We start from the raw sequence: 19,680 nt of genomic DNA on the forward strand, positions 1-19,680 counted from the left end.
GATCTGTTTTCAATCAAGTTAGAAAAGGCCAAGAAGAGCTCTGAATGTCTTCAGGTTTTGTATACATTTATAATTATCTGACAAGTATCTGCACATCAGGCATCAGCAACATCAGTAACATGGATTCTGCAAGGAGTCTCAGCTCTGCCCTGCCTCCCTTCAGCTATTTAGCCCAAATTAATCCAGGTCCTGTTATTGTACTTTTATTTTTTAAAAGTCAGATAACTAAAATCAGTTTAAATTTCCCTTCTACACTTGTTCAGGAAATTGAAAGTTGCCAATGTGCTTTTAAAAAGGAAGAATGTATTTGTGTAGTGGATAAAGCTCTCCTAGGTTCAGAGTCCAAACCTGGGAAGGAGAGTTCGAGAGCCCAGACTTGACCCTGGGCTCTAAAACTCTCCTTTTGTGTGACTGTGGACTTACCCCTTAACATTTTTGAGTTTCAGTAACTGTGAGAATCAAATCGAATAATGAATGTGAAAGCACTCTGTAAACTATAAAGTACCACATAAATAGAAGTTACATATTAAGTACAATATTAAGTGTTAAGTATAATATTAAGTGATAAGTACAATGAAAAAGGCAAAGTAATTTTCCTTAAGAATCCTGAGCAATTCTGAAAACTGTAGTTTAAAAATATTATCTATATTCCTAAGACCCAGATTTTGTGTGAAATTTATCTGAATGTCTCTTAAACTAACATCTGAAAAACTAGTCTTATCTTCATAAGTACCTTTGGGTCAGTTTATTAATCTGACATAAACACCCAAATTATTCCACATAATTTTTCACTGACTATTTTAGATAGGTCCAGAGCTTTTAAGAGCCATTAATTGAATCAAATGTGTACTTACTGAATCCGAAACTGCTACATGAATAAAACTTTCTAGAATGGAAGAACTTAGCTGATCCATGACATCAATCATCGGCCTGTCGTCATCCTGTACAAACGGGAGGTGATTACTCTCTATGGGAAAATGAATCCTCCCCACCCACCCCACCTCCTTCGTCTGACACATGAAGCAGGACAGCTTGTGAGATAGCGATAAGGATTTTCTCACAGAAAAGTGAGTGCCCAGAGGGTGGAAGGCAGTGAGTAAAACTCCTGTGGTTCTGAGCTTCATCTTTCAAGTTTTAGTGGAAGATAATTAGAGCTCCAATTTCACATTGTACTGAAAAGACATATACCTGAATTTCAGACTCATACATATACATGAGAATCTACCAGCACCATACATTATTCACTACAGTGTTCATGTTATTAATTTCGAGGAGTAGAAGTCCCGCAAGAACATGCTTTGTTAGACCACTGACTAAAACGCTACTTATTTTAAGTCATTGGTCTGTTAAAATAACTGATGAATTGTTTACTGTGACTGAATTTTAGTCCCAAAGAAACTAGACCGACCACACACTCTTTGTAGTATCTACATAGTATGTAACTATTTGATAAAAGATGCAAATTGGAAAGGGCACGAGAGAGTATCTTAGTGAAAATTCTACGTGAATAACACAGAAATGAATGGATTCATTAATTTATATATCATAAATTTATAAATTAATTCATCCATTCATTTATATATTATGAACACAATACATGGAATGAATATATAAATGAATATTCATTTATTTATATATTATATATTCATTCACCATCCTTTATTATGGAGAAATTTGAAAATATAAAATTATTTACTCAAAAGCCTTATAGAAAAGCCTTGGGATGTCTCTATTTGTGTGTGAATGACAATGGTTTAAAAAACATTATGGCTGGTCAAAGAAAGCAACATATGAGGAACATCCTTGATGTAGTCTAGTGGATTAGCACTTAAGAAGTGGGGCGTTAGAGGCATGTGTAGATATCTTTTGTTGAATTTTGGCTCTGTTACATTCTAGCTGTTGATTTTGGGGAAGGCAGTTAACCTCTCTAAGCCTCAGTCTCAGTATCTGTACAATGGGATAATAACCAAACCAATCCTTGGGTTATTACGAGGGTTAAGTGAGATATTATGTATGAAGCACTTAGCACACTACCTGACACATACATGGTAATTATTATTATCAGTACTTTCATAATTACAAACTTGATGAAGGTTTGCTAAAATATAACATGTCTTAGAGATTCATTTACGAGATGCGAGAGATGTGGCCCTGAAATACATCAGAAAGCTATTTAAAGAAATGTGAAAAGAAAAGCCTGTGAAGTTGAAAATATTTTATAAAGACAGTGACTATATCAAGTATTATAAAACAAAATTAGTTATTTTTAAAAGAAGAAAATAGAAAGTGGTAATTTTCTAAAGAAGTATATGACATGAAAAGCTGGTCCTTCTTTCATCAAATTATGCATTTGGTTTGGCCACCCATGCCAGCTTGCAAGATAGCAATAAGTGTTTTCTCTGAACAAGGTGTACAGCATTTAGCCAAATGTGGGGTGTTAGCAGGCACTGCTCATGCTTAGTAACTGGCTTCCTTCTCCCATTTCAAGAGGACATGTTTTTTGTGATGCCATTTTCTACCATCATCAAGATTAAACATCTTTCAATTTGCCAAACTCTTTGGTGCCTTGATCATTTCAAATGAGATATATTATTTTTTCAAGTTTATTCTCTAATATAAAGTAATAATATCTTCTTAATTAGATGTGTGCTGAACACTATGAAGGAAATGATTCATAGCCTAAATTAATCTTAAAATTCTTCACTTCTTAGCAAAGTAATGTCCCTGGAGAACTGGGATTGGTCTTTTCTATTGCTTTTAGAAAATATGACTTATATCTAGTAGATCAAGAATGCTATTACAATCGTTTAAAACCTGACAATGAATGAAAAATGTGACACCACATGTAACATAAACGTACATGAAATAGTAATGCATCATTTGTAGTTTTTAATCTGAATTTCAGAACAATTGAAAGTAAGAAATGGAAAAATTCATAAGACTAATCCATACCTCAGGCTGCCCCAGGGCAATAAATAACGCTCGAATTTCCTTGAGGATTAAAACAGACAGTTTGCGTGTGGCCACCTGGAAACTGCAGAGTAAAACCAGAGCAAAACCTTCTACAGCGTGGAGTACACTGCAGTGGGGACCTCGTTCCGACTGAATTCTATGACTGGAGCCATTTGCAATGAGCTGTTATGCAATAAGAACAACATTCTGTATTCAGCAAAATAACAATGGAAGAAGAATACACTCAGGTTTTATATATCTTTTGCACATTTGACCTTGTAAATATTAAAATAAATGACAATGGTTTAGAACCAGACGTGTCTATGAATTTACTATTATTCATGAAATATCCTAGATCCCCTTCTGTCTTTCAGATCAATTGTTGCTGCAGAATACCATCAACCATCTGTTACTTCTGATGAAAAATAACTCTTCAAAGGCTATTAATGTTAATAAAAACACAACTCCTTTCATCTATACCACTTGGTATTACACTGTATATACAATCAAAGTGGCCAAAGTTGTTATTTAAATTCTCCATAGACTTTTGGACACTATTAAATCGAATTTTCAAACATTTACTTTCTATTTCTCCTTGCTTACTTGTTTGTATGTTAGATTCTAAATCTAGGTTTTGCACGGGTCTGTGATGGATTCTGAAAGTTCCCAATCCCCAACCAAGTGAATCTAAAGTAAAAGCAAGCCAGTCAACAGGGAAGTTTCCACCTTCATTTTTGTTTTCCCCTTACAAGCATATATAATCTTTGCTTTTCTACCTATCATGTGTTGGCATGTCTACAACACAGGGAAGTGAGAAGGAGCTGAATGTCATCTCTGGGGTTAGCCTCTCAGGAATCCCCAGATGCTGCTATACTGCCATGAGCCTCCACAGTCTTTAGACTCTCTGTTACACTCTTCTCCAGCCAGACCCCTTTCTCCATCTGCTCATTGCCAATGCCAAGTTCCCACCGCCCTGGTTCTCCTCTGACAACACTCCTCCTCAATGCCCTCTACAAAATGTTATCACTACCTCAACCATTTAGGACTGAGACATGAAAGATAAAGAAACCACAAGACTGCACTGTCTTCTCCGTGCATATTGAACAAAGCAGCCCATATGTTGCTGGCTAAAAATAACTAGTGGACAGCTGACTTTTGTATACCTATATCCACATCCATATCCATATCAGTATGTACATCCATATCTATATCCACACCTACACCTACATCCACATCCACATCAATATCCACATCTACATCCACATCAATATCCACATCCCTATCACATCCACATTGACATCCAAATCCATATCTACATCCACACCCACACCTACATCCACATCCATGTCCACATCAATATCCACGTCCACATCTATATCCACATATATATCCACACCCACATCCCTATCCACATCCATATCATATCCATTTACATCCACATCCATATCCTATCTACATCCACACCCACACCTACATCCACATCGACACCCACATCCACATCCTTATCTATATCCACATCCATATCACATCCACACGTATATCCACATCCACATCCTATCTACATCCACATCCAAACCCACATCCACATCCACATCTACACCTGCATCTACATCCACACCTACATCCACATCCTTATCTATATCCACATCCATATCACATCCACATATATATCCACATCCACATCCAGCTCTAAGTCGCTGGCCTGCAGTCATTTGTTCTTACAAGTAGATTTGCAATCATACTTCTCTGAAAAAACCAATTTCTATTCCCTAAATGGCCCTGTGAATGTTAACAAGTCTAACCTGATATGGAATATCACGCTCTGAGTTTCTTGGTCACAATTTATGCCAGTGGAAAAACTAAGGCCCACCACTAGGGAGGAAGTTCCTAGGTGGCTGGAAGTAAGAATTCTAAAGGTTCTAGACTACCACTCATTCACATATATGAATAAAAGAATATAAATTTGGCCAGGCATGGTGGCTCACACCTGTAATCCCGCCACTCTGGGAGGCCAAGGCGGGAGGATCACTTGAGGTTGGGAGTTCGAGACCAGCCTGGCCAAGATGGCAAAACCCCAATCTCTGCTAGAACTACAAAAGTTAGCCAGGTGTGATGGCGTGCACCTGTAATCCCAGCTACTCGGGAGGCTGAGGCATGAAAATCACTTGAACTGGGAGGCGGAGGTTGCAGTGAGCTGAGATCGCACCACTGCACTCCATCCTGGGCAACAGAGTGAGACTGTCTCAAAAAAAAAAAAAAAAGAATGTAAATTCATGGGTAAGGTGTGAAAATCACCTCTGAATTTCTGATTTTGTTGGCTTGTTCATAGACTTTTCCTTGTGTCTGGATGACTAGTTTCCACTGGGTGAGCAGCTGCAGCAGCAACTTCAGGGACGAATCAAGGAGTGTGTGATGCATATCATTTACTTCCCGGAGCAGGAAGTTGGTAAAGCCAAATAGTACATCTTCTCTCCAATCTGAGAAGTCAACAAGTAAACCCTGAAGAGAATTTTGTGCAATATGTCGCAATTCATCATCCATATGAATAGAGAGCCTGTGAAATGAATAAAAGAAAATAAAATCATTTACTTTATTAACTGGTCTTCTAGAGCTAAGAAAAAACATCTTTTAATATATATCTCTTCTACTTGAGTCTGAAAACGGGTCTCCCTTATTTTTTGCTTAGTAAATGACTTACATAAATACCTTTAAAAAACTTCTAACTTGGCCAGGCGCGGTGGCTCATGCCTGTAATCCCAGCACTTTGGGAGGCTGAGGTGGGTGGATTGCCTGAGTTCAGGAGTTCGAGGCCAGCTTGGCTAACATGGTGAAACCCCATCTCTACTAAAAATACAAAAATTAGCCGGGCATGGTGGCACATGCCTGTAGTCCCAGGTACTTGGGAGGCTGAGGCAGGAGAATGGCGTGAACTCGGGAGGTTGAGGTGGCAGTGAGCAAAGATCATGCCACGGCACTCCAGCCTGGGCAACAGAGTGAAACTCCATCTCAAAAAAACAAAACAAAACAAAACGAACTTCTAATTTTAGAATTACTAAAGCGTTGCAAAGATAATACAGAGTTTTCCGATATATCGTTCTTCTGGCCTCCCCTAATGTTAACATATAATCATGGTACATTTATCAAAACTAAGAAATTAATATTGGGATGAAGCTATTAACTACTTTACTCAGATTTCACCAGTTTTCCAACGATGTCCTTTTTCTGTTTCAGAATGCAATCCAAGATACCACACTGCATTTAGCTGTACTGTATGAACACTTTTTAATACATCACTGGCTACAGAATAAATTAGTATTGAATCTTATTTTTAAGGATGAGGAACCTGAGTACCGGAGAAGCTAAAGGACTCATCCAGAAGCTCACTATAAATGAGCAATCAGAGTCAGGCCTGTGGTCCTAAGTTGGTTTTGCTCCTTGGGATATTTGGCAATGTCTGGAGACATTTCTGGCTGTACACCTTGGGGTGTGGTACAGGCATTTCTTTAGTGGGTAGAAGCTAGGGATGCTGCTAAACACCCTACAATCCTAAAACACCCTACAGGACAGTTCCCTGTGACAAAGAATTTTCTGGCCCAAAATGTCAATAGTGCCAAGGTTGAGAAATTTTGAGTGAGTTAACAGAATTCTAGTGTATCTGTGGTTTAATCTAGAACAACACAATAATATTAAATCTTGACATTGGTAGGGTGGATTACTGCTAACATACTGCTTTACATATTCATTCGTTTATTTAATAAGCAAAGGCTTTTAAGAGAGACCCTCCTAAGATTCAGTCATCATATGCCCTATGTACAGCACTTAGGATATGGAGTAAGGTGTGGCTGTGTCTATTGGGTGAGGTTGCCTGCAAGAGTGAGGTGTGAGACGGTGCTGGAGAGGAAGCAGAGGCAGCTCACTGAAGGGTCTTTGGGCCACCCAGGGAGACAACACAGCAGGGAAGGGGTTCAGAGTGTGTGCTCTGGAATCAGAATACCTGGATCAGGGTCTTGCCTCTGTCACTTATTAGCTACCTGACTTCAGGCTAGTCACTTAATCTCTAAGCCTCAGATTGGTAAAATGGGGATACTAACTGTAACTGCATTCCATAAACCTGTCGTGAGGGTCACTGAATGATCCTTGTGCAATGTTTAGCACTGCACAGAGCACAGAGTAAGCACTCAGTAATGTTAGCTATTATGAGAAGAAAATGAATTGTATCCTGAAAGTTATAGGGAAAGAAACACGGTTAGATTCGCTCTTGAGAAAAGAGAGTCAGGCAAGAATAGGGAGAATGTCTTGGAGAAGAAACAAGGCACAGACCATCTAAGAGGTCACTGCAATGACTTAAGCAACAAGTGGTGAGGGCCTGACCCAAAGCAGAGAAGTGCGGTGGGGCAAGGGCAGACAGAGGCCAAAGAGATTTAGAACTCAGTAGCCTGGAGGTGTTCAGTGTCAGAGAAGAACGTGGTGGAGTCAATGGGGGCTCCCATACCCAGGACAGATATTATCACCGACAAATACAAGACAATATTGTCGCCCAGAGTGGTTAAGGAATTTGCTCAAAGTTAACAAAGGGAAGAGCCAGGAATTCAATTTAGGACTTCTAATCTTTAATCCAAAATACTTCCCACAAAACAAGCCTGGCACAAGTCACCCCAGTTATCACTCTCAAATAGACAGTATTTCAAAAGTTTGATAAGATAAGCAAACTCTTGTCTTATTTTCTAAAGCATAAAGTGCACCAATTGGTCCAGTTTGACAATATAAATCAGGTAAAAAGCTCTTTAGTTCACGGATTTACACCAAGCCAGGGAATATGTTTTCTGTCTCAAAAGCATGTAAAGTTCTACACAGACACTGAGAAGGAAGATCTAAGCTAATTTTTCAGGGACGTCTTATACAATTAAATCTACAGTTCTTCAGTAGTTGCTGAAAGAAGAATGGGAAGGCTTTAACCTGGGCTTCCAATCTAGAATTGTCTAAAACAGAAGTTTTCAAACTTTCTTTGTATTTCATTCAGCAGCAGATCTATGTTTTTTTCCAACAAAAGTTTATATAGAGCTCTGTGGTGGTGAATTTTACGTGTCAACTTGGCTGGGCCTCAGTGCCCAGATATTTGACCGACATTATTCTGGATGTTTGTGGATGAGATTAACATTTAAATCAGTGGACTTTGAGGAAAGCAGTTTTCCCTCCCTCATGTGGGTGGGCCTCATTTCACCAGCTACAGGCCTGACTAGAACAAAAGATTGGACTCCCCCGAGCAAGAGAGAATTCTACAGCCTTTAGACTTCATCTGCAACATTGGTTCTTCCTGGTTCTACAGCAGACTGTATCTGGATTCAAACTGGAAACTTGGCTCTTCTGAATCTCCAGCCTGCCGGCCTTCAAACAAGAATGGCAGCACTGGCTCTCCTGCATCTCCAGCTTGCTGGCTCCCCATGAAGATTTTGGACCTGCCAGTCTCCATAACTACAATGAGCCAATTCCTTATAATAAATCTCTTTCTCTCTATATACATCTTATTGTTTCTGTTTCTCTCTGGAGAACTCTAATACAAACTTCAATATATAGATACATAAAACCTGAGCCACTCTGGTTAAAGCTGGGGGTAAAAGGCCTGAAGCCCACCAATTTGGGGAGAAAACATTCCTTCATTCGCCAAACAGCTGAGTCATTTCTGCAGTCCATGGTTTGAAAACACTAGTTTATGAAAAGCACTTGAAGTCATTTCCCCATCTTATGTTTATTATTCTAATTTACTATATTTATACCTGTCTATGGTCCTGAAGGTTTTAGAAAATAAGCTTCCACAGATAACAAGCCACCGTTTTTAGGACAGGTAATAGTTTAGTAACCAGGAATTGCAGAAACTACATAAATGTTAACTGATAGTAATGACAGTGTTCACAATTTTGTGTCTCCCACAAAATTCATATGTTTAAGTCCTAACTCCTAGTACCTCAGAATGTGACCTTATTTGGAAATGAGGTCATTGCAGATGTAATTAGCTAAATTAAGAAGAGGTTGTGGGCCCCTAATCCAATATGACTGGTGTCCTTATAAGAAGGGCACTTTTGTAGACAGACAAGCACACGTGGATAATGCCATATGAAGATAAAAGCAGACATCAGGGTTATGCTTCTACAAGCCAAGGGATGCCAAAGAGTGCCAGCAAACTACCAGAAGCCAGGTGAGAGGGTTGGAGCAGATTCCCTCTCATAGTCTTGAGCAGGACACAATCCGCTGACACCTTGATCTTGGACCTCTAGCCTCCAGAACTGTGAGAGAATAAATTTTTGGTGTTTAGGCCACCCATTTTGTGACACTTTGTTACGGCAGTCCTAGCAGACCAATATAATCATGAAACCAGGCAAGCACCAAGGACGAAAGCCATGTCATGGTCTATTTTCATGAAGCCTTTAAGTAATGACCAATACTTTCAGCTTTCCAAATGAGATTGATTCTACTCGTCATCTAACTTTGCTCTCATGCACAATTTGCAATCTAGAATCTGTTTTAACTTCAAACTCACAATGCAGGATCATTTTCAGGACTCTTCGAGCCCCATGGCAGTGTGGTCCTTGCTATTCTTGGTGGCCATGTCTCTTAACATGACAGTGTTTACATGCTCTACCAGTGAAAGGCTCAAAAATATTCCTGGAGGATGAAGACCAGGGAGGGGAAAGGGCTTCTGGGATAGAAGGCTCAGCTGGTTATAAAAGTGGAATGTTTGTAGAAGAAAAAGGCCCAGCTGCCACAGAACTGAGACTGAACGGAAATCACCTATCAAGACGAGTCTATGGGTAGCAGGTGAGGGGTAAGGGGAAGAAGCTGTGAAAAGGACAAAGCTCCCTCCCTGTGTCTGTCCCTCGAAGCATATAAGCAGAGAGCTGCCTGTCAGATACGGTTGCCATCTCTTCCACTCAGTTCTTCCTCATTTTTACTTTCGTTAGATTTTGACCAGATAATCAAGATCTTGTGAAACACATGGGATTTTACATTATAAAGTGGGGAAAAAATAGCTATCTAAAAGGGAAAAGAAGCCTTGGAGTTAAATGAGAAAGATGTCCAGCCATTCTGACTACTCAGGAAAGTAGCATGGAGCTGGCCTACAGATTTACAAATCCTATTAGATCTCCTTCTCTAGCAAGGATGAGGGTGAGGGACAGCAGTTCCCCCAACTGGGCCATCTTCATAGAGAAACTAGACCAGGAAAGAAAGAACAGGTCTCAGCTGCAAACTAAACAGGTGCAGTTATAATTTTAAAAACTGTCCTTTGAGAGAGTTTGGTGGCAACAATCAAGAGAGAACAGAAAGACTTTAAGAGAAAGCAACTTCTGAAGATGTCTGGCTAGCTTGGGGAACTAAGGCTAAATTTCTGAGAAGCTGATTTGGTTCTCAGAAGCCTAAAATAAAAGAAACCAGTGTTGCCAATACCAGTTGCAGCGGCCCCTCCCAGGCAGCTGGGATCAGGAGCACTAAGCAGGCCTGGCATGATTCTCACTGCTCACGTCAGAAAGTGAATGCATAGCTGTATTCTGCACAGGCCACCTGTGCCACTGCCAATGGTCCTGGGCCCTGTCTGCCGTGATGGAGAACAAGTGAGTGGTGTGATCACAAGGGCACGTGCTGCTCAGACAAGGGTGCTACTGAACAAGTCAGGACATGCCATAAAATGAGGAAAAAATAGAACTTGGACAAAGCTGCCTTCTTGGTTGGTCAGATCAGAAATATGACTTTTAATGGAAAACACTTGTGTAAGGTGAGCTTCAGATTCTGATGGAATCAGCTTAGTAGCTTTTAATAATGTTCTTGTACAGAGATGCATGAAAGAAAAGGGGTGATTTCAAATTCACAAACCATATCCAGAAGAAAAGACAAATTAGGAGAAACATCCTCCTTTGAACTAGGCAAGATAAGCAAAAGCTTATTAGGAAGAAGTGCCCCACAATGTCACCAAGGGCCGTGGAGGAAGAAACACTGAAAGTGAAGCCCAGCAGATGAGGATTTCCAAAAGAAGGAGCTTGAGAGAGGTGGACTGTTCACCACCAGGGCAGTTCACCAGAAGGGGTGGAAATTTCTTCTTGGAGGCTATTAAAGCATGAACCCCCATCTATTTACAGTGGTTTGAACTATATCTCAATTAAAATACAGAAATATGATTAAGTGAATTATTGAGGCAATATACACAATTGAGATGAGTTCTCTTTCAGCTACTCCAAACAACTAACCACTTTCCACAACACAGGCATATGTGGAAAAGGGAAAGCCGAATAAATGTTTAATAATTTTTAGATACCCTAGAAGACTGTGGAATCTGTGTATGCATTATCTTAGAAGTTTCTACAAATAATAAGGAAACACCACATAAAACATGTTTATTATTTTGCATAAAACCAATGACATTTGGAAAATTCTATAAATTTGGGCAATCAGATTTACCCTTCTGAAATTCAATGTTCTTATCTAAAAATAAGAATGAACATGTGCCCAGCTTACCTAATATAATGTACATGAAATGCATTGTATAGCACGGTGTATGTTCTTTGAATGTGAAGATATCTAAAAATAATAAACTAACATTTGCTGAGAGCTTTGAAAGAGGAGGGTGAATACTCAACAGCAAGCCCTTGGTGCATGCAAAGCACAGCAGGAAGTGACAAGGACAGGAGCCTGTGGACTGCTAGCGAAAGCTCCCTCTTGTGGTCAAATGACAGAGCAGGAAACATCTAAGAGAGGAGAGTGAGAGAAAAAGATGGTGGCTGCCAAGGGGAGACAGCTCCCCTTTCTATCTGGAGAATCCGCAGGGATCCAGACAGCTGAGCAGGCCAGGCTCTGCAGAGGATGGGAAGGAAGCACCCCCATGGGTCTCACCACGATGTCAGGAGGCCTGTGAAGCTTCCATGGAGCCACATGGAAAGGTTCTCACACTTGGCCATATTATGAGCTAGCTGAGCAATACATGTAAAGTCAGAAATCTAGTAGCTTGAAGAAGGCAGTTTTCCAGCTTTGTTGTATACACTGTTGTCATGTGCAACATACTAATATGTGTCTGAGGTGTAAGTGTCTGTGGTATTCAGCCATTACTCAAAGTGCAGGAAGGGCCTGGGAGCAGTTGTGTGGGACACACAGTCGAAACTCCTTACAGGGAACTGAGCTGGGAGGGATGGACAACCTGCAGGAACACTGCCCTTATTTTACCAATTATGAAAAAAAACAAGTTTTTAAGTAAAAAATGTACCACGGATGTGACTGTGAAGTGTCAGAAATAACAGGTCTCACCCCTCTCTGACTAGACCATACATTATCTCAGGTCAGTTGAATCTGAAGGCAACTGGACTGTGAGGGTATAAAGTGAGTGAAGACTTCTTGTGTGGCACTTGAAACCCACATTTATTGCTATCGAATTACTTCACTTTTGTCCTCTGACCCTCTCGAGGAGATCTGAAGAGGGTCATTTTCTCACAGGTTAATAGGACTCTATGTGCAGGTCGCTTACTCTCGTTATCCTTCCCCCTGAGGAGAACAGCCTCTGGCTTCTTTTGAAGCTTATTAAAAAGGTCCCTTCATGGGTTTCCCATATAAGTCCATTCATTTTCTTGATTTCTCCCTAAGGCTTAAACTCTCAGGAATATTTATTTGTTCTGTTCCCTCAGAAAAAAAAGAAAAAAACAAAACAAAACAAAACAAAAAAAACAAAAAACAGCACCCATTGCTTTGGGCTTGGTAAGAATGTAACTTATAATAAACAGGACACACTATAAATAGCACTAGCATTCCAACCACATCTGACAGAATTCCCTCCCAACATGCCTGGCACCATGGTCTGAGGGTTTGGGCATCACTGGATTGGGCTGTCAAGGTGATTTCAGAGGTAGGAGCCTCCCACTCAGACTTATGGCAAAATAGCATTAGAGACTTTACCAGAAAGAGAACACTGCATGCCATTCAAAAAACTTGGTACTTCAAAGGCCTCAGTGTATATAATCACCAATTAGACTTCTATTGAATAAAGTGAATTTTCCTTCTACTTCAATTTAACTGGAAACTTTTTCCCTGCAGACGCCTCCTCTCTCTAACCACAAGTCTTGTCATCTAGCCCTCGCAACAGTCCTAAGGGGTAGGCAGTCTCATTCCAATTTCACCAAAATTTTACCAAGGGGAAAGGACAGGCTTGAGGGTTAAATAATTTGTCCGGATCATGCAGGTAGTAAAATGGCAAAGGAATGTAGGGAAATGAAGTTCAGGCTTTTAGAGGATTGTTTTCTTCCCATTCTCGTGTCCTGCTTCCTACATGTCTGTTAGATGGTGGCCGTCTTTGTCCAGATAGTCATGAGGCCTTGGAGAGGGGCTTTTCACTCAGCCACCTGTGCTCTGGGAAATACATGTCTCCTGGCCATGCTGCCCCCTCCAATGCTGTCCACAGCAAACTGACAGGCTCTCCTTTATGTTTTCGGTAGCTCTAGCCCTTGTCTCCAGCTTTTCTTTATTCTCAGTCTCTGCCCTCATCCCGGGTGACTCAATATTAGCATGGATGACCCTTACAGTCTTAGTCTGTCCTTCCCTCAGCTTCCCCCAGCCCCTAAATCATCGTGTTCATTATTCTTTGGAAACCCACTCTTTGTTCCTCCACAGGTCTTCTCCTTAGCCCTGAACTGGAAAGCCCTTTTTGATCCAGGCTTATTTTTTCCCATTTCTCTCTGCTTTCCTGCTTCCAGGGAATGTACTCTTTGCTCATATTGTGGTTGCTAGGTCTCAAAAGTTACACCCTAAGTGTGGACTGGAAGGAAGAAGGATCCACGGCTGGAAGGCTGCTGATGACAGCAGAAAGAGGCTACAGGAGTGGGTGACATTGGCAGCCAGAAGGTGGAAGGCTGTGGTCAGAGAGCAAAATGGCTTGAAATCATGGTTTTGAAGGTAACAGACCTTCAGGAAACCTTCACATTCAGCACTGTTCTTGAGCTAGTGGTGTCAGGAAGGAGGAAGGGAGTGGCTGTGTCCAAATGTGAATTAAAGAATGGGAAAGGGCAGTAGGTTCTAAAAGCTATTACTAGATAGCAAGAGGTAAGCAACAGAGGGACCCAAGCTGGCTGCCCACGTAAGAGAGGACCATGACCACAATAACCAGGAGACGCGGGGCTCCACGGGGACACTCAGAGCCTCAGGAGGCCACCAGATTATGTGCAGCCATGTGGGGTGGAAGTTCGGGTTATTTACTTGAGTATTGATGGGAAAGGTGCTCTCAGAAGGTGACAATGTGAGTAAACTAGGCTATGTGTAATGCATCATTCATTCAGTCAGCATGACTATTTGTTATCCTTCTCCAGGCTTTTTAAAAATTACACCATAATCAGATTATAGAGCCTAAATTGACATTTTTTGTCATCTTATTCCCCAGCTTAAAATTTCATCAGTCCAAATGCCTCAACAAGTACTTATGATCAGCTGAAAATCTACCTCTTCAGTCTTATTTCAATTTCCTTTCATCATTGGGTTTGTAAACTATTTTCTCTTTTTTCCCCCCAAACCAATGACTTTTGTTCTTCCTCATTCCATGCATCCCACGTGTCTAATAATTTTGCTTTCCAAATTGCACTTAGGTTATGTCACTTTTGATTTTTAAATTAAAGACACGCGTAACTGTCAACTGGAGCTCCAGATCAACATGAGATAACTAAGCTTACTAAACTATAATAAGATAATTTCACTCAAAGAAAATAAATTTTAGGTTCTCATTGGATTGTGCATTGGGAGGGTGATAAATATGATTTTGGGCAGCTTTCTGAAGCACTATACTAAAAGTAGTTTAGGATATCCATGACCTGCATTCTTGTCCCCATGGGGGTCTGTGGGCCTCAGATTGGGTATCAGACTCCGAATGAACTCTTTTTTGGCCAGACCCATCTCATTTCCTGGTTCTACCTCTGTGCCTTTGCTCATTTCTCTGCCTTTACCTTTCTGAACTCTACCTTCCCTTCGAGAGAAAGTTCAAGTTCCACCTTCTCTCAGGAGTTATTTGTTGCCTTCCCCAGTCCATAGTAATCTCTTACCCACGAATCATGTATTGTACATTTTTGTGCCATTAGTTTGCACAACACGGGCTTTGGGTTGTTAGCGACCTTACGTGCTTATGTATTTGCTTCTAAGTTGGATTTTAAACCCCTTGAACATGGGAAAAATAATTTTTAAAAATTTGTTTTTTCCTGCCCATACCCAGTACCTCATTTGGTAAATATTTGTTAATTGTAAACTACCATTCTATTTTTTTTTCAGGAGTCACAACAAAGGATCGAAATTAATTTTGGTCAAATAATATTCTCACCTACCTAGCCAGCAAGTCAATAAGTTCAAGTTTTGACATCCCATCAGGAAGCAGTCGAGGAATAGCAGCAACACAGGTCCTGAAAAGATCTATTTTTGGCTTTCTCTCACCCCTAGAATTAGAAGACAAAATTTTAAAATAGGTCAAAAGGCTGTGAAAATAAAAGCAAAATGAATTAAGTGCATGAACAAAGACTAGAATCCATGCCTTCTGAGTCACAGCCTGGTGTTAGCTCCATATTATTCTCAAATGTTTATGCCCTTTGTAGCTGGACCAATTCTAACAAAACTTTAAGTAATTTAAATGTAAGACAGAGGTATATATCTGAAAAGAAAAATGCTGATATCAATAGTATTTTACCTTGAGTTTGCCCTTTAGTTGGGTCTAGTCCAGTTGCATTTAAAATACCAGAATCACAGAAATGGCTAAGTACATCCACATGAAGAAATGTATTTCATTCAGCATTTAAAAATGTATTTCATTCAGCATTTAAAAATGGAGTTTATTTTATATATATACATATATATATGTATATATATGGAATAGTGCCTTTTGTAATTGTGATATCTAGCAGCTTCTCTCCCTAATGAGTTATGCTTCTCCCCTAGAGCCCCTTGTCCTGTTTTTAAAAAATTAAGTGCTTCCAAAATAAATCTTTCAAAATAAGTAAAATTCTGAAATGTATATAGTTGTGCACTCATTTCTGACTTTTAAAGTGATACTGATGGGCCTCACCTCTATGGAGATTTCCTTCTCTATTTTTAATTAATTTCTTGAGAATATGAATGTTTAATGATAATTAATGCCTTCTGCATTCTGTTGGAAAATGTGAAGGAGAAATATATATTTTGTTTTATTTCAATTTTTAGTTGTTTTAATAGGTCACTGTTAGATTTTTAACCACTTATTTTATCTGTAACCTTTATGGAATAAACTACCCACCAAAATCTTTCAAATGACCCAAGCGATAATATATAACAGCCTATCTAAAGTCTGATGACTTAGTCTTCTGAGCATAAATATAGAATCAGTACCAAATTAATGTGATCCCAGGACACAAGCACAATGATGAAAATGCAAAGCAGCATAAAAATAATTCCTTTTTGGAACAGTAACTGTAGTCAGAATAGAAATGCAACTAGCAGAGTCAATCCTCTCTGTAATCTAAAGACCATAATCAAACAGCAATTTTACTCTGTGACATTACCTTTTAGTGTGCTTTTACAAGTTTGTTAAGAATTAATACAAAATTGTTTATGTGAAAAATAAAACACATAATATGTTGTCTTCCAAAATAATCTGCTTTTGTGGGCAGTCATAAGATTATTTTCTTAATAATCTTATGACTTTTGTCATCCATAGAGCTTTTGCATGAGCTGTTGAGGACCCTGGAGAAGAGGAAGCAGTTGCACAGGGCTTTCCGATCAGCCAAGGAAAGAAGTGTTTTCAGATGATATCCTCAATAGCTGTACAGTGTTAGAGCCTAGAGATCTCTTCTAATTGTTCATTTGTAACACAGTGAGTAGTTTAAACAGTTCTACTAGTTTTCTCACCAGATGTCTTTAACAGCTGGGATTATTTTTATATCTGTCGGAAAATGGATGACCTTGCCTGGCCTGAAGTGTAAGGGCGAACTCTGCCAGACTTCCAAGATGATAAAACAAGCCTAGATTAGAAACTAATTGCTGCAGGATTTCCTCTTACTACTGCAGTCTTTGCTGTCTGGCCTTTTATGGGAAGCATATAAATCCCCAAAATTACATAATTAAGAAAATATATTAACAAATGTTAAAATTATTATTTATTATTCTTTACTTGTTATTTTCTTTCTTTCTTTTTTTGTACTAGCATGAACCACAAAAGGGATGAGGAATAAAGACTGAGCAACACAGAATGTTCAATGTTCAAGTTCTTACCCTACGTAGGGCCTGGGAAAGTGGTGGAGCAGCTTCAAATATCAACTCCAGTGACTGTTCCATTAGTGTTGTGTGGGCCTCCACCCTCTTCTCCTAAATGCTTATGTGATTCCCTAACATTTCTCTTCTTCCTTTTTTTTTTTTTTTTTTTTTAAGAAATGAAGCAATGAGTTATTCAGGAATCTGCTTTGAATTCTAGCACGAAAAATATTTCTAGCCCTATCTGGAGGTCTTAAGATGTTTGAATAGGAAAAAGTAAAGAAGAACCTTAGAAAAAGTTTGAAACATTGATTAAAACATAAATAAAATGTTTACATTTAAACATGTACCTTTTTATGATTTTGAATATATTGTTTTTGTCCTGAACCTATCTTATGATGCCTATTGATTACAAACACGGTTGTCCTTTAAAGCTCTTTTTTTTTTTTTTTTTAAGGAAACAGCTATATGCATTTCTTTTTGTTTGTTTTTGAAACAGTTTCACTGTCGCCCAGGCTGGAATGCAGTGGTGCAATCTTGGCTCACTGCAATCTCCGCCTCCCGGGTTCAAGAAATTCTCCTGCCTCAGCCTCCTGAGTAGCTGGGATTACAGGTGTGTGCCACCATGCCCGGCTAATTTTTGTATTATTAGTAAAGATGGGGTTTCACCATGTTGGCCAGGCTGGTCTTGAACTCTTGACCTCAAGTGGTCTGCCCGCCTTGGACTCCCAAAGTGCTGGGATTACAGGTGTGAGCCACTGTGCCTGGCATAATGCATTTTTTTATATCTTCTACATCATAAATTGAAAATGGCTTTAATATATGCAAGAAGTATGGAAAAATGAGGTTGAAAGTTTATTGATAATCTGGCAAATTTGTGAGGTAAGAACTAGAACTGTAGATAATATTTTTAATGTTATTAATCTTGGTCGATATAAATTCTGCTATTATTTCGGATGAAAAGTCTAAAGCAACATCATCTCATACTATTTAAATCGAGTAATTGGCGAGCTGCAGGATAATATGCATTGTATAATCCCACTTCTGTGGAAAAAAAGAGGTATGTGTACACATACATTTATATTGACGTAAGGAAAGGTCTGGAAGGAATCACATTGATCCAAGAAACGGCTGCAGATTTCATGTGAGGCTCTGAGGAGGCTTTTATTTTAACTTTAGATTCTACAAAATACATATTTTAAATAATTCTGCATTTTTGCCTTTGCTTTAAACATGAGCACATGTTACTATCACAAAAAAAATGCACACCACAATATGAACCTCTCTATATAGGTAACAATCTTCAGATTAATTCTTATATTTGCAGTTGAAAATGATGGATGACAGAAGAAATTTACCTAATTATATTTTTGGAAATTATACCACAGCTATCAAATGTAATTTAATTCATAGCCCAACAACACAGTCCAAACTTTCTTAAAATACAGAATTATAGCTTAATCCTAGTTCCTGCCATAGTTAAAGAAAAACAGCAAATGCAAGTCCTAATTGTAAATCTAGATCTTCAGATTTTGAATAAGAATACTTGGTGGAGCCAAGATGGCCGAATAGGAACAGCTCCGGTCTGCAGCTCCCAGCGTGAGCGACACAGAAGACAGGTGATTTCTGCATTTCCATCTGAGGTACCGGGTTCATCTCACTAGGGAGTGCCAAACAGTGGGTGCAGGACAGTCGGTGAAGCGCACCGTGTGCGAGCTGAGCCCCAAGCAGGGTGAGGCATTGTCTCACTCGGGAAGCGCAAGGGGTCAGGGAGCTCCCTTTCCTAGTCAAAGAAAGGGGTGACAGACGGCACCTGGAAAATCGGGTCACTCCCACCCTAATACCGCGCTTTTCCAACGGGCTTGGAAAACGGCACACCAGGAGATTGTGTCCCGCACCTGGCTCCGAGGGTCCTATGCCCACAGAGTCTCGCTGATTGCTAGCATAGCAGTCTGAGATCAAACTGCAAGGCGGCAGCGAGGCTGGGGGAGGGGCGCCCGCCATTGCCCAGGCTTGCTTAGGTAAACAAAGCAGCCAGGAAGCTCGAACTGGGTGGAGCCCACCACAGCTCAAGGAGGCCTGCCTGCCTCTGTAGGCTCCACCTCTGGGGGCAGGGCACAGACAAAAATTCAGCAGGAATCTCTGCAGACTTAAATGTCCCTGTCTGACTGACAGCTTTGAAGAGAGTAGTGGTTCTCCCAGCACACAGCTGGAGATCTGAGAACGGGCAGACTGCCTCCTAAAGTGGGTCCCTGACCCCCGAGCAGCCTAACTGGGAGGCACCCCCCAGTAGGGACAGACTGACACCTCACTCGGCTGGGTACTCCTCTGAGACAAAACTTCCAGAGGAACTATCAGACAGCTGATTTTGTGGCCTCACGAAAATCCGCTGTTCTGCAGCCACCGCTGCTGACACCCAGGCAAACAGGGTCTGGAGTGGACCTCTAGCAAACTCCAACAGACCTGCAGCTGAGGGTCCTATCTGTTAGAAGAAAAACTAACAAACAG

General features: G+C 40.1%; 1 protein-coding gene across 8 annotated transcripts in view; it reads right to left on the reverse strand.

The window, feature by feature from the left end:
- Positions 1-19,680, reverse strand: part of FRY (FRY microtubule binding protein) — a 458,299-nt gene that overhangs the window by 123,174 nt on the left and 315,445 nt on the right. For all 8 annotated transcript variants that reach the window (XR_004031657.1, XR_004031658.1, XM_030818558.1 and 5 more), the window contains 4 exons: positions 15,282-15,389; positions 5,248-5,506; positions 2,953-3,135; positions 855-941 (listed from right to left, as the gene is read on the reverse strand). Coding sequence is in view for 6 of the 8 variants with exons in the window: in XM_030818558.1 (XP_030674418.1) it covers positions 855-941; positions 2,953-3,135; positions 5,248-5,506; positions 15,282-15,389 (637 nt within the window). In the remaining 2 variants the exon portion in view is untranslated. The remainder of the gene's footprint in view (positions 1-854; positions 942-2,952; positions 3,136-5,247; positions 5,507-15,281; positions 15,390-19,680) is intronic.

The sequence above is a fragment of the Nomascus leucogenys genome, chromosome 9, assembly GCF_006542625.1.
Source record: "Nomascus leucogenys isolate Asia chromosome 9, Asia_NLE_v1, whole genome shotgun sequence".
NCBI classification, from domain to species: domain Eukaryota; kingdom Metazoa; phylum Chordata; class Mammalia; order Primates; family Hylobatidae; genus Nomascus; species Nomascus leucogenys.